The sequence below is a fragment of the Magnolia sinica genome, chromosome 13 (assembly GCF_029962835.1).
Source record: "Magnolia sinica isolate HGM2019 chromosome 13, MsV1, whole genome shotgun sequence".
NCBI lineage: Eukaryota > Viridiplantae > Streptophyta > Magnoliopsida > Magnoliales > Magnoliaceae > Magnolia > Magnolia sinica.
In genome coordinates, this window is record NC_080585.1 from 63,044,699 (window position 1) to 63,072,511 (window position 27,813).

The 27,813-nt window shown below is 36.9% G+C and overlaps 1 protein-coding gene across 4 annotated transcripts in view; it reads left to right on the forward strand.

Moving 5' to 3' along the window:
* Positions 1 to 27,813, forward strand: part of LOC131223815 (probable serine/threonine-protein kinase WNK5) — a 71,908-nt gene that overhangs the window by 27,754 nt on the left and 16,341 nt on the right. For 2 of the 4 annotated variants that reach the window (XM_058219327.1, XM_058219324.1), the window contains exons 2-4: positions 4,888 to 4,925; positions 9,101 to 9,328; positions 10,063 to 10,286. In XM_058219327.1, the coding sequence (XP_058075310.1) occupies positions 4,888 to 4,925; positions 9,101 to 9,328; positions 10,063 to 10,286 (490 nt within the window). Of the gene's footprint in view, positions 1 to 4,887; positions 4,974 to 9,100; positions 9,329 to 10,062; positions 10,287 to 27,813 lie in introns of all 4 variants that reach the window. The other 2 variants (XM_058219325.1, XM_058219326.1) reach the window with 2 other exon arrangements.

A 27,813-nucleotide genomic window follows, 5' to 3' on the forward strand; every position in this document is an offset into this window, starting at 1 on the left:
AAGGGTGTCCTTAATTATATGCATTTTGATGTATGGGGGTCGTCGCCCGTTGTTTCCTCTGGAAGGTCGTTGTGGTTCATCACAATCATTGACAATTTGTTAATGAAAGTATGGATTTATTTCATGAAAAATAAATCTAATGTTTTCACCAATTTTAAGCAATGGAAAGTAATGGTGAAAAAGTAGTCGGGGTGAAAGGTGAAGGTTGTAAGGACAGATAATAGTGGATAATTTACTTCAAGAGAATTTAATCAATACTGTAAAGATGAAGGGATCATGAGGCACAACACAGTGTGCCACACACCAGAGAAAAATGATGTGGCCGAGCGAATGAATCAAACTCTCTTGGAGAGGGCTCGATGCCTGATTAGTAATGCTGGGTTGGGTAAAGAATTGTGGACTGAGGTCGTTAATATGACATGCTACTTGGTGAAGTATAGTGTGTTTAAAAGGCAGACTACTTAGGATAGCGTGTGTTTAGTTGTCAAGCTTTTTGGTTGTGAATCTTACTCTCATGTACAGTCAATTGAGAGAGATAAGTTAAACCAAAGAGCTAAAAATTACATTTTTATTGAATATGGTGGTGGTGTGAAGGGATACAAGTTGTATGACTGAGTCATATAGAAAATCATCATTAATCGTGATGTCAAATTCGCCGAAGAATCCTTATTCTATAAGGATGAGAAAGAGGAACCGAAAAAAGTTGGTTGTGGACGTTCAGGTTAACACAGATGATACTTAGACAGAGATAGAGATATAGACAGAGGTATAAGAGTAGGTGGAGTAGCGACTGGTAAGAAGGAATCCGTCGAGGGATCATATGTTACCGGCGAAATAAAAGGATGACTCAAATATTGCATATCCCTCATTACGAATGAGGGGGATCCTTCTACTCTTCAGGAGGCTCTTGATGAGCTAGATGTAGAAAAGTGAAAAGCTGCAACGGATGATGAGATTGACTCCTTATACAGAAATGAGACGTAGAAGCTGATGGAGCTTTCTATTAGCTAAAAAGTGATTGGATGCAAGTGAATATTCAAGAATAAACAGGATAGGTACAAGGCAAGGTTGGTAGTGAAGGGATATGTTCAGATGGAAGGCATCGACTTCACTAAGATGTTCGCGCTGGTTGTGAAGAAAATATCTATCAGATTTGTGTTGGCGCTGGTTGCCCAATATGATCTAAAGTTAGAGCAGATGGATGCGAAGATTGCCTTCCTGCATGGGGAATTAGAAGAGCATATCTACATGAAGCAACCAGAAGAATTCAAAATAAAATGGGTAGAGAACAAGGTTTGCAGGTTGAAGATATCGTTGTACGGTTTTAAACAGTCGTTTAGGCAGTGGTATAAAAAGTTTGATTCTTTCATTGTGGGTTGAAAATTTACTAGGAGTGAATATGATCATTGTATCTATTACAGGACACTGAGTGATGGGAAGTTCATTATCACGGTGTTGTATGTAGATGACATATTAATCGACAGTCACAACATGTCTAAAATCAATTTACCAAAGACTCAGTTATCAGGCACATTCGAGATGAAAGATTTGGGGGCTGCAAGGAGGGTTATCAGCATTGATATATACAGAGACAATAAGAGGAGTAGTCAATAGTTATCTTAAGTAGAATACATTGAGAAGGTATTGATCAAGTATGGGATTGATAAAGCAAAGCCAGTTAGTGTTCCCCACGAAGCTCACTTTAAGCTATCTTTAGAACAATGTCTTAAAACCGATGAAGAAAAGTAGGAGGTGTCTTGTGTACCTATTCGAATGCATTTGACATTTTGACGTATGTTATGGTCTGTACTAAATCGAATATTTCATATGTAGTTAGTATTGTTAACAGATACTTGTTTAACTCCGGAAAGTAATACTGAGAGGTAGTGAAATGACTACTTTGATACATTCGAGGCATGCAAGACTACCTCTTATCTTTTGAGAAATCAGGGGCCAAGTTAGTTAGATATGTAGATTTTGATTACGCAGGCACTGTGGATTCTAAAAAGTCGACTTCAGAGTACTTGTTTGTACTAGTGGGTAGAGTGATCAGTTGGATGTAAAAGCTTTAGTCTGTAGTGGCTCTTTCCACAACCGAAGTTGAGTATATTACAGTAACAGAGGCATTCAAGGAAAGCGTTTGGTTCAGAGAGATGATAAATCAATTGGGGCTTCAACAAGAGGCCATGCCAATTAATTGTGAGAGCGAAAGTCCTATCAATTTGGCTAAAAACTTTGTTTATCACTCACATACTAAACACATTGATGTTTGCCACTATTTTATCCGACAGGTGCTTAGGAAGAATACGTGACTTTGGAGAAGATTCACACGAGCGTGAATCCGGTGAGCACGCTCACTAAGGTAGTTCCCACAGAGAAGTTCAAGTTCTGTGCAACTTCTCTGGGCTTAGCGAAGGCATAAAGGGGAGATGGAGGATGCACAAGAAGCAATGGTGGATCTATGCAAGGCAGAATTAGAGAAGAGGAAAAAGAAGCTATGAAGAATGTCGATTGAAGACATGGTGGAGATGTTTGATTAACGTCTTAAATTTATAAATCAACTGGTCCATTGATGACAGGTTCGATGCCATTGGTAAATTTTAAAAGTTATTGAGTTAGTTGTTGGAAACTTTAGCTGCCTTATTTGATGCCATCAAAGGCTGGTTGATGCCATCGAAGGTTGTTCGATGACATCGAAGGCCTGCTCAATGACATCGGTAAAATCCAAGAAAATTATATTTAATTGATGGAAAGTTTTGGTGTTAGTTCAATGCAATCAAAGACTATTTGATGACATCGATGGCTGTTCGATACAATTGAAGTCCCATTGAAGTGTCATCGAGTGAATGCGTAGAGATACGCAGAGTTGTGTATCTGTAGGATTTGTTTTCAATTTCGATTGTGATTCAATTTCAATTATACCCCCAATTATATATAGGGGTATCATTGCGATTGAGGTGTATTAACGAGCTTTCTAATTCGTTCATAGGGTTTTCAAGGGCTTGTAAGAGGAGATTTGACGCTTGTTCAAATCGGCTATTCTCGTTACCTCTTGTAATTTCTGCTTTTATAGTAATATATGTCACTTTGTGCCATGGTTTTTTTGTCGAAATATTTTTTCCATGTTAAATTCGGAGTCCTTGGGATTGGGCTTGATTGTGCGATTGGATGCTTGATTCATCTTTGTGTACTTCCGCGATCCCCCAACACAGTTTTTAGGGTTAGAATAATGCTTTTATGTTAATGAATAGAGAGGGGTAAGGACCAGAGCCCTAAAGATAGTGGGGAGCCTTCTTAGAGAGAGACTTCTTTTTCACATGTACAGAAAAAGGAAAATTAAAGTTGGGCCTTTAACTCCCCTCCCAATCTCTCGTTACGATATATATATATATATATATATATATATATATATATATAGAGAGAGAGAGAGAGAGAGAGAGAGAGAGAGAGAGAGAGAGAGCCATTTACAAGCTCACACCATACTTACGGATCTGATAAAAGTACACATGGTTTAGAGTAAGTTGATGAATATTATTACAAATAGGTAAATAGGTAAATCTGAAATATTCAAACTCAAAAATCTCAATGACAACATAATGAATCATAAAAAAAAAAATAATAATAATAAATAAATAAATAATAAAAAATCTAAACCATCATAAATGTCAACAAGAAATTCTGGACAAATTCTTAATGATATAACCTCAAAAATAATAATAATAATAATAATAATAAAAAATTAAAAAATAAAAAAATCTTGCAAAATATATAAAATTTCCATTTCCTTTGAAATGTGCAACATTAAATCAATCCCTCGAATTGATGATGTCATGCTCATAAAAATGAATATAGACAGTAATATGCAGGATCATATTAAAAGTAATCATACAAGATCAGCAAAACATACCTTAAATGTGTGAATCGCCAAAAAATTTTCCAAATTAAAGCTTAAAGATTGCTTGGAAAAGGGAATAGCGTAGTAAGAGTTGAAAACTGCACCAAAATATCCCAAAAATGTACTGACTAAAAGATTGTTAGATTATGTTACAACGAGCCCAAGATTGAGTGATTCCAATATGCATTGAGGGAGATATTCCTTAAATACCAATTATAGATACCAAAAAGCAACAAAAAATGACCAAAATTAGATTTATTTAAAAATTTAAAAAAAAAAAAAAAAAAAAAAAAAAAAACCTCTCATCATTCATCAAAGGGTTACCAAAAATAGATTGACTCCAAGAAAATCTTGATGTGTATCCAATAATAAAGACCTTGATCCACCATGTTTGTAGAACGTGTTCTGAGACCACCCAAGTACAGTGTCAAACCAATCTACTGTTTGTCTGAGCCCCGATGCAAGTCCTAGTTGAACTGAGATCGAAGCCTAGTCAACTTCTTAAAACTCTTTACCATTGGCCTCTTGATTTCCTTGGAAACAAACGGAAGGCATATTAGAATTACAATATCTTGTCAGAGGAATTTACATATGAAAATAAAATGCGGGATCATTGGCTTTATTATTATTATTGTTATTATTATTATTATTATTATTTTGCCAAAATGTCAATGCGTAGGATAACTATTCCGTGAAAAATGTAAGCAACACCATGATTGATGGCCTAATATAAAGATCAGGTCGCTCCGCTAATCAATCCTTGGGAGGACGACATCAAATCAACGGCCCTTTTATTTATCAGATGATTTACCTATGATTTAATACAACATTGCAGCGTATTGAATACTTACAAATATGAGGTGGTGAAAAGCATGGATGTCTCAAAACTTATATGATAAATGCACTTTATTGATATTCTTTCTTTTTAGTAAACAAGACCTCAATTCATGACCATCTCTAATGATTTTACTAACAAGCCGATGCACGTGCAGTTTGCAGAAGTTCTCGGAAAAGGTGCCACCAAGACTGTGTATCCTTTCCAACATGTTATACCTAAAGCTTCTACGAACATTTTCGGGTACAAATGTGCAAATACACCCCTAGCCCAAACAAGCCCATTCCATGGTGGATGTGGACCATTGGGCTCAAAATCTGAACCGTCCATGTGTTCCATCACCTCATGAAACCCACTGGGGCTGACTCTCACTCTAATCCAAAACTTTGGTAGGCCATGAGAAAAGAGAGACAAATCAAGGGAGGAAATTGTTTCCTTTTCCAATGGACCATAAAAGTTTTGGATTAGTTCTGAAAGTCAGGCCCCTGTGGTTTCACAGGGTGTTGTAACACCTTAACGCTTCAGATTCTGGGCCCGCATCACGTGTGATTAGTTCTGAAAAAGTTATTAGAGTTCTGTCAGAACCGGTGCCTAAGGTGAGCATTCCTCTCTCTTTCTCCCCTCTTCTCACCTCATAGCGTTCCTCTCTCTCTCTCTCTCTATATACACACACACACACACACACACACACACACACACACACACACTTCAAGGGAACTTCCCATGAGGTCAAGCTGTGTGGGCTCCACCATGATGTGTGTCAAACATCAACACTATGCATTTGATGGGTTCCCTTTAAATTATGAGATATCCCAAAAATCAGTCATCTACGGAACTTAGGTGGGCCATACCATCTAAAATCCTACGAAGACATGCATAAAACATATAAAAGCATTTGGTGGAACCCACCTGGTCTGAGAGAGAGAGAGAGAGAGAGAGAGAGAGAGAGAGAGAGTGTGTGTGTGTGTGTGTGTGGTCCTATGCAGTTGACCTCATGGGAACTTCTCATGAGGTTGAGATGTGTGGGCCCACCATGATGCTTGTCGAACATCTACCCCATCAGTCGGATGCACCATTCCATAGTAGGCCTTGGGCTTAAAAATCAAGTCAATCTATGACTTGTGTGGGCCACACCATATACAAAAGTTAAGAGGGAGAAATCATTTGTTAGTGGTCCACTGAGATATAGAGTGTGCATCTGTGCGAGATATAGACTCTGCCGTATACACAGCCTCACTCACACGCATACCTCTCACGAAGTACTCTCTCATTCCCCCTTCCCCCCCCCCCCCCCCATTCCTCTCTCGCATCTTCCCCCATCACCACCAATGCCATTGCACAATGCACATCAGCTCTCTCAACCTCTCTTACCTCTCCCTCCAATGCAACCAAAGCCATCTCTATTCCTCCAACGCCATCTCTCTCTCTCTCTCTCTCTCTCTCTCTCTCTCTCTCTCTCTCTCCCCCTCCCTCCAATGCAATCACAGCCTGACGAAACCTCTGTTATCTCTCTCTATTATGGGCTGATGCTGGTCAGGGCTTCCAAGATTTGGGGATTGGAAGTGATGATATGCAGTGACCATCTATCTGGTACCATCAAATTCAGATTCCAGATTGTGATGAGTAGATGTTATGAGAACATGGTAATGCCTTTTGGGTTGTCGAATGCATCGACATAAGAGACGTTTTCAGCCAAGAAACAATAAGCAAACTTGAGAGAGTGCCACTTGACAACAAATGCCATTTGGTTTGCGTGTGTATCTGTTTCAGCTTAAAAACAAGATAAATCCAAAGATCATATTGGTTATAACATCAGGAAAAAAAATGAGCACAGGCTGCCCACCATCAAAACCCTTTAGATGTGTGTAGCCGCAAACTTTATAGTCACTTAATGTGGGGCCGATGAAGCCATGGCCTCCATTTTCAATTCAGCGTCACTCTTCCCACTAAGGGAATTGCCAACGTTCACGAATAGATCTAAAATCACCATAAAATAGAATCTTGTCACTCAGAGGTGTGTTTGATGGATCAAAGATCGACACCTTAAGAACTAGAGCTAGCAATGCCTGGTATCCCACATGTGTGGAGGCAGTATTGGTGCTCATCTGGCGGTGCATCATGCGGGCTTGATCATTCCTTTGGTAATCTCTCATCAACTACAATTTCATTACTGGTGGCTTAAGTTCTCAATGGGGACATGCAACACTACCTAGAAGGTTAGATGAGGGATGCAGTAAAGGAAAGTGGACGCCAACGACATTAGAGGATTGCAAGGACCAGACGGGCCCCAAGAGTCTCAATGGCCCTTCAAATATTTAGTTGAGAAGCATTCTCAATGTGGTCTGAATTTATGCATGTTTAGCAGTTGGTGTAGATTTACAATCTATGAATGGGAATTTGACTGGAGAAAGCCCATTTGGCTCAGTCAATGCAACAATCATATCAGGAATATCATTGTGTTAAAAATAATAATAATAATCAGATGCAAGACTTTGCATGATTAACTTTTCAACAGAAATTAGAGTTGTCTTCAAAGGACTTTCCACCAATCACCCATTTAGGCTAGTGGACCAAAACATACCATCCATCATCCGAATTACAAGATGATATTCACTTCTTCATGGTTACTTTGACACTAACATCATCTATTGTGATAGACAAAGTATTAACCTGATTCCCCAATTCTTGAACTTCAAACCATATGAAGTACCTTTTTTGTCATTTCTAATTTTTTACTACCTCCGATTCTCTCTTTAGCAAATCACATTCTTTCGCCTCGAGTTTCCCCAGCAAATCTCCGAGTCCTCTCCTATCCTCGTGGTTTGACATAGTTGATAATTTCTCTACATCGTACTTGTACAGTATATTTGGCTTTTTTTTTTCAAATATAAAAAACTCAAATTCCTAGCTAACCAATTAATCCCTAAATCTTAGAAGCCTTGACCAGCATTAGCCCATGACAGAGAGATAGCTGAGGTTTCGTAAGGCTCTGGTTGCATTGAAGGGAGATAGAGAGAGAGAGAGAGAGAGAGAGAGATGGCGCTGGTTGCGTTGGAGGGAGAGAGATGGCATTGGTTGCATTAGAGGGAGAGGCAAGAGAGGATGAGAGAGATGACGTGCATTGTGCAATGGCGTTGGTTGTGGTGGAGGAATATGTGAGAGAGAGGAGAATGAGAGAGTACTTCGTGAAAGGTATGCGTGTGAGTGAGGCTGCATGTATGAGAGAGTCTGTGTCTCACTTCTATTACTTGCGCAATGCGCACTCTCTCTGATGAGAATTCTGCCCACATCCCAGCCGTTCCAGACATCCAACGGCTGTGGATGAGGTGTGCATGTAAGGCCGTGCGAACTATATATATATGTGGAAAAGGTTGGTTGAGCTCGTGGGAACTTCCCATGAGGTTGAGCTGCATGGGCCCCACCATGATGTATGTCGAACGTCAATACCGTGCATTTGATAGGTCCCCTTTAAATTATGGGATATCCCAAAAATCAACCGTATACATAACTTAGGTGGGCCATAGTATCTAAAATCATGTGAAGACATGCCTAAAACATATAAAAGCACTTGGTGGGGCCCACCTGAAATTTGGATGCGTCTGAAACTTGGTTTGAACCCTCATCCAAGTGGGACACACATAATGGATGGGCTAGATTTGTGAACCACATCTTGGTGGGCCCAACAAATGATTATGAATGTTTTAATGGAGGGTAACCCCTCTCAACTTTTGTATGTGGTGTGGCCCACACAAGTCATGGATTGACTTGATTTTTAAGCCCAAGGCCCACCATGGAATGGTGCATCTGACTGATGGGGTAGATGTTTGACACACATCGTGGTGGGCCCACACAGCTCGACCTCATGGGAAGTTCCCATGAGCTCGACCGCATGGAAGCTTTTCCCACACACACACACACACACACACACACACACATATATATAGACACACACACACACGCACACACACGCTCCTCCTATTTTCTAGTAGCTACTTCTGAATGCACATATGTAGCCCCAAAATGCAAGGGGTCCACATGTGTACGGAAATTTGGGGCATTCATCTAAGTTGTGAACCAGCAATTATGGAGCCATTGCCCAAAGAAAAGGTCAGAGTGCTCATCAGATGGACCACTCACATATATTATACATTGAATGTAAACTAATGGACCACTCACGTATATTGTATATTGAATGTAAACTATGTATTATATCCTCCTTGGACACTCGTGGGCCCACTCACGTATACCTGATGAGTACACCGGCCCTGTTTCTTTACCAGGACAAAATCACATGTGGACCCACCTGATTAATATCAGAATCATTCGCATTCCTTGTTTGGATTGAAAATTTTCTTTAAGCAAGAGAACAGTTACAGAGCATTTGATGAGGTGCTGGGGATGGAAGTTGCATGGAACCAGGCCAAACTCAACGATGTCTTCCGATCGCCAGAGGGGTTAGAGCGACTGTATTCTGAAGTCCATTTACTCAGCACCCTCAATCACGATTCCATCATCCGATTCTACACTTCTTGGATCGATGTCGATAAGCGATCATTCAACTTCATTACTGAAATGTTTACTTCCGGCACTTTGAGAGAGTAATAATTTCTTCCCACAAATCTCACTTATAAATGGAGTCTCCTGTTCTGCCCCTCTCTCTATAAGTCGATTTCTTTGGGTAATGATCCATTCTATTGATCTGATAGGCCCCACTATAGACGTGGAGTCCGCCTCTTGGATGGGATGGATGTCATAAAAACATTTTGGTCATTGTGTCATCGTACAATATCATAACTACATGAGCCGGGCAATGTTTGGCCCAGCCAATTCTTTTTAAAGAAAATAAGTGAAGAGCATTTTGGTCATTGTGCCATCGTGCGTCCGGTCAAGACTCAGAGGATACTTTTGAAAATTCAAAATAGTCAACTGTCTTTCCAAAAATTCATTTTTTATGATGATTATTATTATTTTTTGAATAATAATTCCTGATTAACCTTGAGCATTACACACCGTTCTCTTGCGTACAAGATCTAGGGATTCTGGAATCTGGATCAATGGCTCTAATTTATCTATTATTTTACCTTTGCGTACATCCATTTTCTTTCTGTAGAAGGGCTCCAGTAGAATGGTTAGGATTGCCTAATCATTGTGATTTTTGGGGCATGGCACATCCATGGTAAAGCCTCCTAGATGATTGGTTCAGATCTTGTACGAAATTGCCACGTGTGACTAATCCAAGTTACTGATGACTATTATTGAAAAGAAAAATGTGTGAAAAGCCTAACGTGCACCTTGATCATCTAAAGACTAATAACGAAGATGATGGTTTCAGGTACAGACGCAGATACAATAGAGTGGATATCCGAGCCGTGAAGAACTGGGCCCGCCAAATACTTCGTGGTCTTGTCTATTTGCATGGTCACGATCCGCCGGTGATTCACAGGGACCTCAAATGCGACAACATCTTTGTCAATGGTCATCTTGGAGAAGTCAAGATCGGCGATCTCGGCTTAGCTGCGATTCTCCGTGGATCGCAGGCGGCCCACAGTGTCATTGGTAAATCTCTCTCTCTCTCTCTCTCTCTCTCTCTATGTGTGTGTGTGTGTGTGTGTGTGTGTGTGTGTGTGGAAATCTGACATGTTTCTTCGTTTAGTTAAGAGGCCGCTGAACTCACTAAGTCAACTCGGAACTCAATAAATTGGAGATGAGTCCAAAGAAAAACCGTTTTGTAGACAATTGTCCACTTGCCTGATTCCTACTATTCTAAGATCTTTTCTTTTTCCTCTACTTAGTTAAATTAAACTAAATTTTTTGCACGTCATTTTTTTTCTTATTTTTATAGAGATTTTAGGCAATTTGTTGATTCTTTTGACTCAGTTGAGTTAACTCACTCGAGACTCGGTCATTTCAAATGTTGCTATAGGACACAAGTGAGGTAAGACATGACACTTGTATTTTTAGAAAGATTAGACCAAAAGATGCCCAAACGAAAGTAGTAGTTCGTTAAAATCGGACCTAGTCCTACATAGGGAATGATGTAACTAGGTACTAGGCGTCTCAAGTTTGAAGAGAATCATTCCGGATATGGAGAAATTGTTGTCTGAGTGTTGACCCTAAAATGACCATAAAATTTGATTCGTGAATTGTCACAAAATGCACAATCTATCAATCTTTATGTAATGATGGTTTTAGGGTTAATCGATTGTAAAGTATGTTGTGGACGTCTGTTTCACGAGAAATGCTTAAGGGTCAAAATCAAGAGTTTAGAAATTTTTAACTACTTTTGGTAATTTATCTTTCGTCGTATCTCCCTATTCTTGTATGTTTAACATTTTTATCTTATTTACAAATTGCTTGTAATAATGTCGGGAATGCTCCAACCAAGTATATTTAAAATATTATTCTTTTTAAGGTAATTTCGAATTAAGGCTTGAATTTTCTTTATTGGTAGTTTAATCAAGAAATCATACACACATTATTCAATAAAATTTACCCAAAATTTCTCTCTTAATTCTTGTGGACTCAAAAATTACCTTTTTGGATTCAAAGTTTTGATTACTTGATGAGGATTATGATCTTCTTCCTTGTTATTTTACACTTTTCCCCTACATCAGTTGTTATTAGAGCAAGGCTTTTCTTTAATTTGATGGCATCTAACTATAGTTTGGGCAACAACCTTGCGAATGATACTCAAGGGGATAATTTTATGATAGTGACAATTGTTGAAGCTTTGTAACAGAAGAATCTACATGCCATGCATGGACTGCAAGCAGCGATCGATTGTTTGACAGAAGCCTTAAGATAAATCCATATTCGTAATAATGACCAACCTAATATCAGCGATGAATCTCGCAGTCATTATATTTATGGATCGACGCCGGTGGCGAATCATAGGCCACCACCTTATAATGATGAATGCAGGCCACCACTTTGATCGTGAGGAAGCTGTTATATACACTAAAGAAAGAAATAGATTTACAACGGCACAATATCTTTCGAATGAAGTGCATCGTAAAGAAAAAGATCTATGATTTGATCATAAATGGAGGAGAGCAGTGAGAATATAGTGTCGAATACTCTGGTGGAAATTAAAGCTATAACTAAAGACAAAGAAGCACCACTCTCCAATCACGATTGGATGAATCAAGAAGGTTGGTGAAAAAATGTATTTGAATTATGTTGAATTCTCATTTTCATTGGTAAATATGATAAAGATGAAGTAATATGTGACGTAGTTGATATGGAGACTTGTCACATATTACTTGGTCAACCATGACAATATGATAAAGGCTAGGATAACATATTTATTTTTATCAACGATGGTAACAAGATTATCTTTGTCCCTATGAGAATGGAGAAGAAACCTAAGGCTTCTAAAGTGGAGGGGCAGTCTCTCTTAACCGTATGAGATTTCATTAAAGAATATAAGGAGACAGGGGAGATCTATGGATTGGTGGTAAAGGGAAAAAAGTACAACCCACGAACATTCTAAAGAATTTACAAGAATCTAATGTCGATATAAGGAAGAGGCTAAAAAACATCTACGTTAGAAGGAGTTTGAATGGTTGAAAATGTGCTAGTTCACATATGTAAGGAAAGGTTTCTGATGGGGACATATAATAAGTTAAATAATAAGAAGATTGACCATGTTTCGATACTTAGGAAAATCAATGATAATGCTCATGTTGTTGATCTTTCTGAGAGCATGGATATCTCACGAATTATTAATGTGCCAGACCTGTATGACTCTCATGAGCCAAGTCTATGGAATAACTCAATGACAAGTTCTTTCCAAGTGGAAGAGACTAATGTAGAACGCGCCACATATGTATTCTTAGCACGAGTGGACTAAAAGAAGTCTAAACAAAAGTGGAATTAGTCCATCATAACTAAACCCATTTGTACGTAGGGCTTGACATAATTGAGTCCTAGGCATGTCCGACTCAAAGAGAATCATTTCAGATATGGACAATTTGTCATTTGAAGTGTTGACCATAAAAACCATAACTTTTGATTCGTATATCTTCAAGAAACACACAACCTATCGATCTTTATGTAATGATATTTTCGGGGTCAACTAACTTACAAAGCAAGTCAGGCATGTTCGTTTTGCGAGAAACTCTTATCTTAAAGGTGAAAATCGAGATTTTATTTATTTTAACTAGTTTTAACCATTTCTATTTTTTATTATATCTCCATAGTCGTGCCATTTTTTTTTTAGAATTTATTTTGTAAAAATTTCAGGAATGGTCCGATAATGTTTACTTGACATTTCTATTTTTAGCAAATTTAATCAGTTGAAAGAGTTTTTGCTATTTATTTATTATTATTATTTTGTAAATTTGAATTAGGGTTTAGATTTTCTTTATTAGTGATATAATCGAGAAATCATATATACATTATTTAATAAAATTTACTCAAAATTTCTCTCTTAATTCTAATGGTCTTAAGAACTACCCTTGTAGATTCAAGGTTTTAATTACTTAAGCAAGATGGTAATCTTCATCATTGTTGTTTAACACTTTTCCTCTGTCAACAAGGGATCAATATAATGTAGTGATCCATGGTTGGTCTTTCTTACGTAATAGATACACAAAGAAAATGGCAGAAAGATCACCATATTCTCTCTAGCAAGATTTAAATCCACAAGGAAAAAATCTCTCAAAAGAGAATAAAAATGACAATAATGTTTTTTTTTTTTTTTCATTCTACATTGTACTATATGTGACTTTTATAACAAAGACATTCAAGACTCCTACTTTGAACATAACTATTAAAAAATTTGAAATTGTAAAACTTACTAAAAATAGTAAAAATGTTAAACCTATTTAAACTCATTAATCTCTCTTTATTAACCCAAAAAAGAATTTTGAAATAAAGCGAGACTCCTAGAACCCTAAAATCAATGAAAATAGAAAATTTGAAACTTTTAATAAATTATAAAATTTGACCTCAAACTAAAATTTAACCAATTAAATGACTTTATTATGAAAAACACTCAAGGGAAATTACCTTTAATAAATTAGCCAGGTCATAGGGCTAATTGGTAGCTTTCAATTAATATTTCATGACTTGACGAACTATGATGGATGTTGATGTTCACATGTGTGGCCCATTTCATATGGAATTTATAGTTTATATTGTTTTATTTTATTATTCTTTTTGTTTATTCATGAAGGTGATGTATTAGCATTGAGTTTAAGAATATGTATGGGCTTTGGTTGTGGGTAACTAAGCATGAGGTATTATTTATACTTTCACATATATTATGAAAACCATAATACTAATAAGAGTGGCTAGGGGCCGCACCACTTTCTAAGCATTCTCTCTTTTCTCTTATTTCTTTTCACACACACACACACGCACTCTCTCTCTCTCTCTCTCTCTCTCTCTCTCTCTCTCACAATTTAACTCAAGGAACATGGTATCTGAGTGGTAAAAGATTCGTATCACATTCCTTCCCGTTTTCTTTCAGTATTTTCATATTCTCTTCCTTTTTCTTCTTATTATGGGCTTTCTAACAATGTACTTATATGTTAGAACCTCATTGGCAAGTCAATTTAGTTTAATCTTCTCATAACGGTTCTGAGGGTTATGTAATTTAGTTCATGTCAGTTTATTCTGGATTACGTATGACAGGTGATATAGTTATGTTGTCTAAAGAAGGTTTTAAGAAATTGCTAAAAAGATTGTTCTAATTACACTTTCTCTTCCACTGTAACTCTTGGTTAATCAAGTATAATATATTTTATGTCTTTTGAAATGTTCATTAGATAATTAATTTTAAAGCTTCAGATCATATGACTAGTAAGCATAGTGTCTTGTTTCAGTTAGATGATACTCCAATTTCCTCTATAACATTAGTTTATGGTACCCTAATTTGTGTGTATGAGTTGGATACTGCTCATCATGCATCGTCTATTCCATTACCATTAGTGTTATATATTCCTAACTTTCTCTAAATCTATTATAAGTAAATTATCTAGATCCTTAGATTGATCTGTTACATTAGATCTCTCCTATTATGAATTTCAATATCTAAAGGAAAATGGATGATTGATGAAGGACATAAAGTGAAATGTCAATAGTGGAGTATTTTGAATGATGTTAGAAGCAGATGCCTCTCCTCATCAATGACATTGTAGGCTTGGTCACCCTTCATAAGTGGTTTAAAGAGTTTTGTTCCATCGCTATCTTTCATTTTTTGAGATAGAATGTGGAGCTTGTGAGTTAAGCTTGCACCAGTCTCATTTATGTCTTGTATAGACAAAATGAGTGATAGTTCTTTCTCTTTAATACATTCGGTTGTATGAGGTCCAATTTGTACTACTATTTATTTGACTTCAAGTACTTTATTATTTTTAGATATGATTTTTCTTTCATGAGGTAGTAATATTTAATGAAAGATCTCTCTTAAATCTTTTCCAACTCTAAAGAATTTCATATGAAAGTTCAAACACAAATTAATGATGGGGTATGCATTTTACATTTAGATACTGTTATGAAATATATATTTCATGAATTTAATTCATATCTCTCATCTTGTTATATTATTTATCAAACTTTACATGTACACACACCATAATAAAATAATGTCATTAAATGTAAAAATTAACACTTACTTGAGATTACACAAATTTTTTAATAATATGAAGATATTAAAAATATTTTGGAGTAATGCAATTTTAACTTATGTTATTTAATTTAACAAATCGAATACTTTTAAATTATATATATTTTTTAAATTTTATTTAAATTTTTTTTTTTTGTTTTACCGTTGGAGCACAAAAATCAGCAAGAAAGAAGTAATAGGAGACTAGAAGTTAAGGAAGAAAAGAGACAAAAGAAGAAAATTTTCTATCAGGCGTAGAGAAGATGTATTGCGCTTGCAACAAGTATGTTGTACTGCTAAATAAGTGGCCCATTGCACAGTGCTCAATAAGTACTCTATAAGTCCGCGTAAGGATGAGTGATTGAGTGGAAATTAGGTTCACACGTGTGGTGGTCTATAAATACCCCTCCCCCCCTTCATTTGATTCATTCATAAGTGTAGAGCTCTACAAAATTTTGAAGAATTTCGGGATTCATATGAAGAATTTTAGGTATACTGCAGAAAAAGAAGGAGAATGGGAGAAACCCTATTGCTCAAAGGCGCGCAATAGGGACCCATTGTGCACAACGCAATGGTCCTGTTGCGCATGCAATGGATTTTCAAGCATATGTGTTTCGTTAGTTCTTCATAGAGGCAATAATTTCTGATGGGATTTGATTATTTCCTTCAAGATTATTATCTCAGATAAATCAGAATAGAAGTGGAGGGTTTATAAAGGATTCCTAGATCCACATAATTCCTCCTTTATTAAGATAAATGCCCCTCAAGTCAGAATACTGCCTAAATCATAATTTGTAATATTTTCATTTACGTTATAGCATTCATTAAATATACTTTGTATTGGAATCAAAAGAAATACGAGAATGTATATTGATTCTAGAATCAATAAAAATATTTAATGATGATTGTTCTCTTATGTTTATTTATTATTATTGAATAAGATATTCCAATTACGATACATTTATTTATTGTCGAAACAAAATGACGATTCTGCTGGGAAACTTATCTTATTCAATATTAACTTAGGAATTATCTGAAAAACTTTTATCATCACAAGACGTCATGATGGTGCTAAAATGGCAACTCTTAATGGGAATATTATCCCCTTCATCTCTAATATAAAGTATATTTTGTTTGGTTTGTATTACTAATGCATTCTCATTTATTTTGAGACTTTTAACTTTTCCTAACCACAATGACTTCTTCACCAATCACATTGTTTTCTACTTCACGCCCAATGAATTCGTTATTGAATATGTACAAATGTCATCTAAAACAATGGTCGACAAAGTTCAATCGACTCCGACCATGAACAACAAGATGAAATTGAATATTATACATAATAGTGAAAAAGAATGGGCGATAATGTCATCCAGGAAAATGAAAGCCCAATCCCCTCCAGCTATAAGTCCAATTCCACTATGGGCGATCAGAGGGCTTATTATTCATAACATTAAAAGAAAGAATACCGCATTAGCTTCACCTTCACTATATCCAAGACAAGCAAAAGCTGCTTCCTTCACTGCAGAGGATTTCTCGACTCTTTTGGTTATGGTTTCACACTGGACTCAGAAAGAGAAAGAAAAGGCACCCTATATTATATATACGCACAAGTGAACATGACTAATGCTACAATGGCTTGTCAAGAAATGAGTTTACAGGTAGTAAAAGGTAGTAATGAAGAAGTCAAACATCCAGAGACAGTTCTTGAACAAATAGAGGATGGGGGGCAACCGACAGTTGATACATTACGAGAAGTGAATCTGGGAAGTGAAGAAGAACCCCGAAATACTTACATAAGTGTCAGCCTATCAAAATAAGAAACCGACCGGTATATTGAATTGTTAAAAAGAAACGGAATGTATTCACCTGGACATATGCATAAATGCCTTGTTTGGAACCAACAGTTGTAATGCATCGACTTAATATCTCTAATGACAAGAAACCGATTAAATAGGCACTGAGACAATTTCATCCCAATTTAACACCCTTAATAGAAAAAGAGGTGATTAAGCTGATTAAAGTGGGGTTTATAAGGGAAGTCAAATATCCCAAATGGAATCAAAGTCGATCTAGGAAAAATCAAAGCTATTTAGGAAATGTCACCTCCCAAAACATTAAAAGAACTCAAAAGTTACAAGGAAATGTGGTGTATATTCAATGTTTCATTTTAAACTTAGCTGGAAGATGCCAACCATTTTCTCATCTTATGAAAATGGGGTAAAATTCGTATGGGATCAAGCATGTCAGAATACATTTGACTCCATCAAATAGCTGTTGAAATAGTCTCCGGTGCTGACGATACTTGTGAAGGGCAAACCTCTGATTTTATATATCACTGCACTTAAAAACTCTTTAGAAGATCTGTTGGTTCAGCACAATGAATAGGGAAAAGAAAGTGCCCTCTATTACTTGAGTAGGACTATGATAGGAGTAGAGTGTAATTATTTTCCTAGTGAGAAAATATGCTTGGCCCTTACATTCGTCGTGTAGAAATTGCGGCATCATTGTCTTTCTCATGACATAACTTTGATCTTGCGAGCAGATTCGTTAAAATATCTGATGACAAGATCAATGTTGTTTAGGAGATTAGCCAAATGAATGCTACTTCTCTCTGAATATACGATTACTTACGAACCATTGAAAGTAGTAAAAGGACAAGCAGTTGTGAATTTCTTGGTAGCACATCTGATTCCAAACAATGAAGAAATTTTTGATGAATTACCAGACGAACAAGGATTGTTAATTGAATCGCCTAACTCATGACAAATGTATTTTGATGGCGCTTCTCGAACATTAGAAGCCGGAGCTAGAGTAATATTTATTAGTCCTCAGGGTGATTTACTGTCATATTCTTTTACATTAGGTCTAATATGCATTAATAATGAAGCTGAGTACAATGCTCTCATCATATGTAATGGCCCGACTCTTCTAGACTCGAGTATATGACTCGTTTTTCAAAGACCTGAGTGTTAACCTTAAAGGATGGTCAAATTCGAGTATATATTTTTTTCAACTATCAGAGTAAGTAGATGAGCATATAATGGACAAGTAAGCATAAAAGAAAAATTGTAATTACATTTAGAATATACAAGAGGTTGCCCATAATGACTTATACAAACCAATGTCTCAACATTAACCATTACAAGATTTACATAGATGAGAAATATAATATATATATATATATATATGAAAGTCGCAAGACTGTGCAGCTTCCTTGACAAGTATAACCACACATCCTTGACAATCATAACGGTTCTTCATCAGTCAGAACCTGCATATCACTTAAGCCACCTGTACTGCCTGTATAGTTGTATATTTGATGGATGAGTGGCCAACTTAGTGTGAATTTCCCTCACGATTACACACCGCCGCATTAGGTAATCATAGTTATAAAATAAAGCATACAAAACAATACATGATATAGGCTTATTAGATACATGGATGCATGAATGCAGTCATCGCCCCAGGGATGCACATTCACGCAGAAGTTGGGCTCGTCACCCATGCAATCATCAAACCTGGAAAAATCATCTAGTCAGACAGAGGCTAGTCGCCAGTGAAAGCATACTACGTTTGGCGTAACGACTGCCTTTCGTACATCATGTACGTTAGCGATAGACGCTGGTCTGTGCCATGTATGCATGATTAGCCAAACCATTATTAGTCCAGTTACAATCAGCCAGTTTTAAATAAGCTCAAGGTCACTATGGGGGCTCGTCACCAGCGTACGCCGCCAGCTCGGGCATAGGTCCCATACCACTATCTCCAGCTCATGAGACTACCATCTTAGGATGTTTAATGGAAACCTGTTGACTAGTGGCCAATCATATTACAGTATATGGGACTTATCATCGTATGGTTGCACAGTATAAAGCATCAAACCCATATAGAAAAAATACCAAGATAAAGCCACATAAGGCCAATATTAAAACAAGTCACAAAGGGCAAATATCAAAATAAGCCACATTGGGCGGGTATCAAAACCATGCGATAAAAGACCATCCATCCTTGAAAACCAGTTAGACACAACAACCCTTGATGGTAGGCCCACATCAATGATTCATTTAGACTACCACTCAATAACCACAAAGTCGAAGGTCTAATTCAATCACAACCAGTCGGGTTACATCCCAAGTATGGGTGTACATTTATAGGTGGGAGTTTCCTACTGATGTACCAGTTTAAGTTCCATAAGCAATGCACAAATAATTCACAAGCATAAGATAAGTATGCAGGATAAACATTAAGCATGTAATATAGCAATTCAATTTCCACCAGCTAACACATGTGATTATAAAAGGGAGATATCAATTATAAATTAAAATACAAACTATAACTTAAGCTAATTGGAAGATGGAAAGCTCAAGGGGAAGAATCATCACTTTATACTTTGAATCACTAACTGACGTTGTTAGGAAGCGCGTGCACCCTCAGAGTTGAGTCCTACCATGGATTGTGAAGTTGCACATAAGATCAATGTTCTACCAAGTGTCTATGGTCAAGATTTATAACCTAGGGTTTAGATTACTTTTAGGATTTTAGTATAGAATTAGGACTTCATCCTATAACTTACATATAAGCTTTAGATTATAGGATTTAAATCCGAGATTAGTATTACTATTATTATTATTATTATTATTATTATTATCATCGTACGATGAATCGAATGATATTCATAGTAGGAGTACTAATCCATTATTAATGATGGCTCCTAGGTTCCTATTTAAATATACCGACATTATCTAATATTCCTATAATGACTAAAAATCTACTAAATAATGTAAGTAATAATGATAGAATCTTTAGTAACGATAATAATAAGGGCTTACGCTAGTAATTATGTCAACAAATATTATACTAACTTCATAAGGAAAACGATAAATATTTTCTAATGCTAACAGTCACAATTATCGATAACGAGTCTAGTCATGATAATGGATATTATGATCTACCATGTATTACGAAATTCTACACTTAGGCCAAACCTAACACACTATCTATGCTTAGGGTATTGACCTAGAGTTTATATTACTTAGGTTTAGGATAGATTTTAGGTTTTGAGTGTTACTTGGAGTGTAATTGCAACCATTATCATTAACCATATAATTAAGGTTAGCTATACGACATTAGCGATCATTGCAGTGAAGTAAGTAGTATGATCGATTATCAAGGATTGTACCTAAGGATGATAGGTAAATTACTAATGTTTAATAATGGTAATTTTATTTGTAATAACTACTATTAGCATGGATAATCTACTAGTCATGCTTGATAATCACAATTATCATCATAATGCTAACAATAACAATAACTCAAAACAACCTATTTTGGAGGAGAAGAGTTGACTCACTTTGTTGGCTCAGTTCAAGCCGAGTCGACCTAGCCCAACACAACCACTCTTCTTCCTTTTCTTCTTTCCATTTCTTTTCTTCCTTTTCTTTTCTTCAACTCCCATGGCTGGAAATGACTAGCAAGGAGCTGGATTAGACCAGGCCTTTTAACTCAGCCGAGTCGAGCCCAGTCGACTTGGCAATGAGTGCCAAAAAGAGGACAACGTTCCTCTCCTTCTTCTTCTTCCCTTTCTTCTCCTTCACTCTTTCCTTTTCTTTTCTTTTCTTCTTTATTTCCCTAAAAGGAAAGAAAACCCAGCCATTATACTGGCTTGAACCGGGGTGAGTTGCGTCAGCGAGTCCCAACTCGGCCGCGACCCATCTCTCCATCTCTTTTCTTTCTTCCTTCCTCTCTCTCTGTTTCTTCTTCTATTTCTTTTCTTCTCCTTCCTTTACTGCTGCTGGAGGTCCAGTGATGACAACCAAACATCTAGGGATGATCCAGTTCGTCCTCATTTGGGCCGGACTCAGTTGACTCGGCCGTGAGTCAAGGTGCAGCACCGATGCACCCTCTCTCACTTTTCCTCCATTTCATTTCTTTCTTTTCTTCTACCTCTCTCCTTCTTTCTTCTACATATGTTGAGACGTCCAGCAATGGACACAACAGATCATAGCCTAACTTGGCCCAGATTCGGCTCGGTTCAAGATGTTGCCGTAGCTAGCTGATGCTCTCCCTCTTTCTGATTCTTTCTTCTTTCTTTATTTTTCTTTTCTTCTTTTCTTTCATTTGTTGCAGGTCCAGTGGAGTCACTGGACCACCGGATTCGACCCGAATCGACTCACTTTGGTGTTGCTTGAACAAGGATGAGGCTCCGCTGTTAATGGCGATTTCTCTCCCTCAACTTCTTCCTTTAATCCGACAACATGGGAGGGCTTCTAGGGGGTGTAATGGAGCTTGGAGGATGGATGGATTGAAGCTCCGCAAAGGTTTTCTTGGTGGGTTCGTATGAATAAGGAAAATGGTGGTTTTGGGTCTTTTCCTTTGCAGAGCCCTAATGACATGATATAAACGGCTGGGATTGCTTGGGAATGAACGGTTAAGATGTAGGGAGGGCAAGCTCATGTGGATCGCTCTGTTGGTAGTAGCAGGTTCCCAATTTTGGAAACTTTGTGTTTTCGGGACCCTGCGTCGGTTGTTATGTGAACACACGTGCTCGTCTTCATGTGAAAAGGCTAGGGTTTTGGTCAGCTCCTAGTCATGCACATGATGGACGGTTTGGATTGTCCCAACAGGGCCGGACAGTAGGCCACTGATCAAAGTTCTTAGACGATAGCCCGTTCCCTGCCAGTGTTAAAAGGAAGAGAGGAAGTTTCTCTTTTTAGAGAAACACAGGTTAGAGGCTCTGACCGAGCATCCCCTATTCAGTGCACGGCGAGTGCACATCTCAGCTGTGCACACGCGCTATGAGGTGGGGCCCATCGTGATGCATGTGAGAAGTCTACTCCGTCCATTCTTTTAAGGAGCTCTTCCAAGGGATCTTGGGCCATTGATCAGGCCGATCTAAGGTCTATGTGGGGCCCACAAGTCGATTTGGGTCATATTGGTGGATTCCCATCGATCTACTGGTCGGATCATTCCAAAATTGAACGTCAACGGTTAAAAGGGCCCTAAGAATTTATTTAGATGACTGGGACCCCTGTTCTATGGATTTAAAACATTAAATATTATTATTAGAATAATTTTAACATTTATTATTATTATTATTATTAGTATTATTGGATTAAAATTGTAGGGCCTCATTTTAAGGTGGCCATGTAAACATGTGGACTACAAAATGATTTAATTAAAATCCCTAATAGTTGGTTGCATGTCTTTGAAATCCTATAGTCTGTTGGCCCATATAAATCCAATGGTTGGATTGATCCTGATCCGACTATCAATGGCCCTAGGAGGTTTTAAATCATGTAACCGCTTGGTGGATTCCGTCTAATGATATGTATTGGGCCTAATGGGCAGATTGGATCTTCTTCTTGATAAGTGAAAGTGTAACATGGGTGTGATGCACACGATGAATGGTGGATCTCGTGTCTTTGATCTCTAACTTACTTTATATGATTTATTTATACTAAATAGGTGTACGCTGAAATATACTCACGATCAAGGTTCTAAGATTTGTATTTATTTATTTATTTATTTATTTAAGTACAAGGTTAGTGAAATCTTGCTGTGATAGTTAAATGGACAAATCGATCTCAAGTCTTATTATTGTGTCATGAGTTTTCATAGTCCAAAATCGAATGCTTGAAGGGACATTAGGGATCCAGGACAGATTGAACTTAGATCTTAGAGTTCTGGTTGTCATAGTCAAAGTCAGACGATTAAGATAGATTGATAGCGACTATTTAAGTAAGCTAGGTTGACGCTCATACTAAGTTAGGTTATACGGTAACACCTGAGTACTGAAAGTACAGGGTGTTACATCATAGGATTGGAAATAGCTCACGAAATGAAAATACGAATCCTGCGAATCTACAGGGATTCTAAGTTGGTAATAAATCAATTGACGACAAATTTTGAAATAAGAAAGCCAAAATTGGTACCCTACTGTCGACGAGCACATCAATTATTAGAAGGTTTTTACGATGTTGAAATTAAGCATATACCGCGATATGAAAACGCGAAGGCAAACATATTGGCAAGTTTAGCCGCAGCTCTTTCCTACCACAACAGGAGTCCTCTTTAGATAACAATTGAGGAACAGAAATTTCTGTTGTAAGCAGGGCTCTTAAACGAAGCCATTGAAACGCTGCCAGTATATTGTTTGGAAATTACTATTGAAGATTAGCATCAACCTTTCATCAATTATCTTAAAAATGGGATTCTACCGAATGATCAAGTTTTGAGATCACAAATTAAATAGAGATAAAAAAAAAGGTTTGTTATGCATAATGAGGTATTCAATAGGAAGTCTTATAATGAAATGTTGCTATATTATTTGGATATAGAAGAAGTGAATCATGTATTATAAGAAGCACATTCGGCGAAATGCAAAGCTCATTAGGCGGGTCAAAATTTATTTCATTGTGTGAATCATATGGGATATTATTAGCCTTCTATGTTCAAAGATGTAATAATTTATGCGAAACAATGTCATGAATGCCAAGTGCACGGTGATATTATACATGTGCCTCTAGAAGACTTGCATCAGTTAGTGACTTTATGGACTTTTACAGCCTGGGGACTGGACGTTGTCAACCCTGTTAATTTGCCATCATAAAGAGGACGTCAGTATATTATGGCAGTAATAGATTATTTCTCCAAATTGATGGAAGCAGTTACCTTATGTAATGTCAAGGAAAAAGACGTTACTAATTTTATTCGTCATGCAATTATATATGACAACAGAATTCTAAAGAATTATTACCGATAATGGTACTCCTTTCAAAAACAAAAATAGGGAGAAATTATGCCAAAAGTTTGGTATTCAACATTCATTCTCGATACGTTACTATCCCCTAGCCAACGGATTGCAGAAGTTTTTAATAAGACAATAGTCAAAATCCTGAAGAAAATTGTCGCGCGAAATAAATGTGATTAGGATGAAAAGTTATTATAAGCCTTGTGGGCCGATTGAATGACTTATCGAATAGCGACAAAAGCTACACCCTATTCACTAGTCTATAAAGTCGAGGTCGTTATCCTAATTGAGACGTAGGTTGCATTGCTCAAGGTAGCAGTCCACGAATCAATAACCGATGATGAAAATGACAAAATAGGCTTATGGAATTGGATGCCTTAAATGAAAAGCGATTAGCAGCACAACAACAGTTAGAATTATATCAAACATTGATATCTGTCGCTTTCGATAAGAAAGTCAAATACCATTCTTTCAAGAAAGATAACACAATACTGATGTTGAAAAGTCAAATACCATTTTCGTTACTCATAGAACTGGGGGGAAATTCCATCCCAAATGGGACAAACCTTTTATCATTACAATATTTTATTCTAATGGAACCTATTGAGTAGTAAATTAGAATGGACAAGGCATCAGAATACCTATTAATGCTTGATTCATTAACAAATATCATTCTTGAGAGAAGAGCAAAATTTTATTATAAAAGATTATCAAGAGAAATTGTCACAATCAAAAGGGAGGAATACAAGTACAACTCCATGACTATGAAGAATTCTCTATAAAGCACATGTATTCTCTAGGTATTGCTCCAAATGAAGAATAGATTCACGAACATGTTATCTCTCTTGAGGCTCTGTGAAAATCCCCTTCCGTCAAGCCTTTTCAGCTAACGATTGATGATAAAACGACAATCGAAGAATCTGCGATAATAATAGTGATATAAAGATTAACAGTTAATAGACGACTTTCAAACTGCCAAAGAATTATCGATTACCGCCTTATATAAAGCATCACTGATTATTGAGTCATTATCGGTTATCGCTATTATCACAAATTATTACCGGTTATCACAAATTATCACCGATTATGGAATATTATTAAAAAGCATCGACGATCACTGAAAAATTGTCTATCACAAACTATTATTGATGTCAACCATCGTTGATATGACCATCAAGTCGATATTAGCGCCCCAATTGAAATGAACTATTATTATCGTCGATCATCGCTAAAACGATATTAGTCCTTAATGGATATCATCACCTATTATTGTCATTTATGATAACACCAATTATCGATCATCGATGACTGCACTGGATTAACTATACTGGCGATTTATCATTTACGACAACAGCGAGTGCCCCAGTAGGCTAGCACGCATAAGCCCTATGTTATTAGCGATGCTAATTTATCATTTATGATAGCAGTTAGCACCTCAATAGGCTAACTATACATAAGTCTTATGTTATCAACGATGTCGATTTATCATTTACAGCAGCGGTGAGCGCCCTTGTAGGTCAACCATGCGTAAGCCCTATGTTATCAGTGATTGCAATTTATCATTTACGGCACCAATGATTACCCTAATAGGCTAACTATGCGTAAGCCCTATGTTATCAATGATAGCGATTTATCATTTATGGTAGCGGTGAGCGCCCAAATAGGACAACCCCTCATAAGACCTATATCAATATGCAAGGCAATGGTGAGCACCAGCGGATCAAAGCTTAGACCCATGTGGGTAGCGGAGAGTGCTAACGACTCAAAGCTCATGAAGGCCAACTATGCATGAGACTAATACCACTTGTATCGCTCTTTAACAGCATCATGAAGGAATGTGAGAGAAAATGCCCTATTATGAATGGGTCCAGGTTATACATGCGAAGAAAAGTGGGCCACAATGTGAGCTTTTTGGTTCATCCATAGATAGGCCAACCATGCGTAAGACCACCAGGTTCCTGACTTGATTTTAGTAGAAACTCATGGGGAAGGGTTGACCTCTAAATGAGCTCCCCCCTCATCGATGGAATAGTGACTTTGGATCTAATACCCCGACAGGTAGCCTTGTGAGCCTTACGAACTCTAAAGAGTTACAGAGGCCAACCCTGCGCGTAAATCATACCGAGTTCACTATCTCGATAGCTTCATTGGGCCCTCTGATGGACTGCGATTTGTGAACTCCCTTAGTAGCTGTGGTTCAACAAACTCATAAGAGTTAAAAAGGCTATTTGCATATGCTTGGTTACCCTAACTACTCAAGAGCCTAAAAATTGTGTTTGCTCCAACTACTCCAGAGCTTAAACTGTGTGTAGCACCTTAAGAATACTAACTAGACCCTAAAATAGTCTCCCCCATTAAAAGGATATTGCGTGTTAAATGCTAACAAATATGTAATTATCCCATTACTATGATACCATTATACATCTTCAAATTGTAGAATTGGAATATACAGTTAAAGTATAAAATTATAGAAAGCATGGAGTAAAGTATAGACATCTGCGATTATATGTTAGGATATGCAAGCAATTCATGCCATTTATAAAATGTTGAAGTCTCACATGTGAATATCTATGTATGAATAAATCTTAATATAAAATGATTCTTAAACTATTCATTCAGAAATGCCTAAAGCACTCATAAAATTATGTAGGACATGCTAAAAATGAATCTGGACGACAACAACATTAAGCTCAACATCAATAATGCACATGGCTTGATCATGAACATTTATCGACTTTTGTTCTAACAAGGCAAAAACGCTCTATTGCTAGAAAGTTCTGACTTTTCGAAATCAACTATGTCAATATTCTCCATAAGATTATCTTGATTTTGTTTATCTTTAATTATTCTTCATGTCTCTCAGATATGAGAACAATTATTTTTTCATTGACAGCCATTATATTCTGCTCAGAAATCTTCAATTGTTCTTGAAGGGAATCATTTTCCTATCACAACTAAATATGATAGTCGAAATCCAAGATATTTTATCATTGAGAACCAATAATTCTTTCTGACAATTGAGAATGTCTGGTGCGATGACTATACCAAGAACTAATTCAAGTTGTCACAAGGAAGCACAAAAATGAGTTAGAGAGTCATGAAGTAACGTAATATCTATTCAGGTCAACTTTACAGAATTATCTAAAATCGCCAAAGCATCATTGAGAAGAGGCCACTACTCTTGGTCTTAAAATGCACGAGCCATGCCTGATAAAACTTTCTTGAACATGATTAATTTATGTGGAGGAACTTCTTCTAGCAAAAGAATATTTAATGCCATAGCAGTCGTGAAAGATGTAGTCAAATCACTCGAAGAAGGAGCAACTGCGGAAGATGAAAAGAAATAAGAGCATAAAAAATAGCATTACGTGCAAAAAGGATACTATACAAATATATACCTATTGCATGAATAGAGGATATGGGAATTGATATAGGCGAACTCTTGGCTTTAAAAGGAATGAAGGAAGGAACATGATCAGTATGGAAAAATAATTTTTCATTCTTATCTTCTCCTAGGGATTCCTCTCAATGGGTTCTTCAATTATTACTTATTTGCCTTTCTGAAGAGTATGGTGATCTCTTTCTGATGACTTTGATCCTGTAGCCAAAGTAGAGTCGTCTCGAAGAACCCGTAATTACGGAGGGGACCAAAGTTACCCATCTGGATCAATTTTTGGAGATGAAGACTTCATCGCAATGGTTGCGTTGTGGAGGATGAA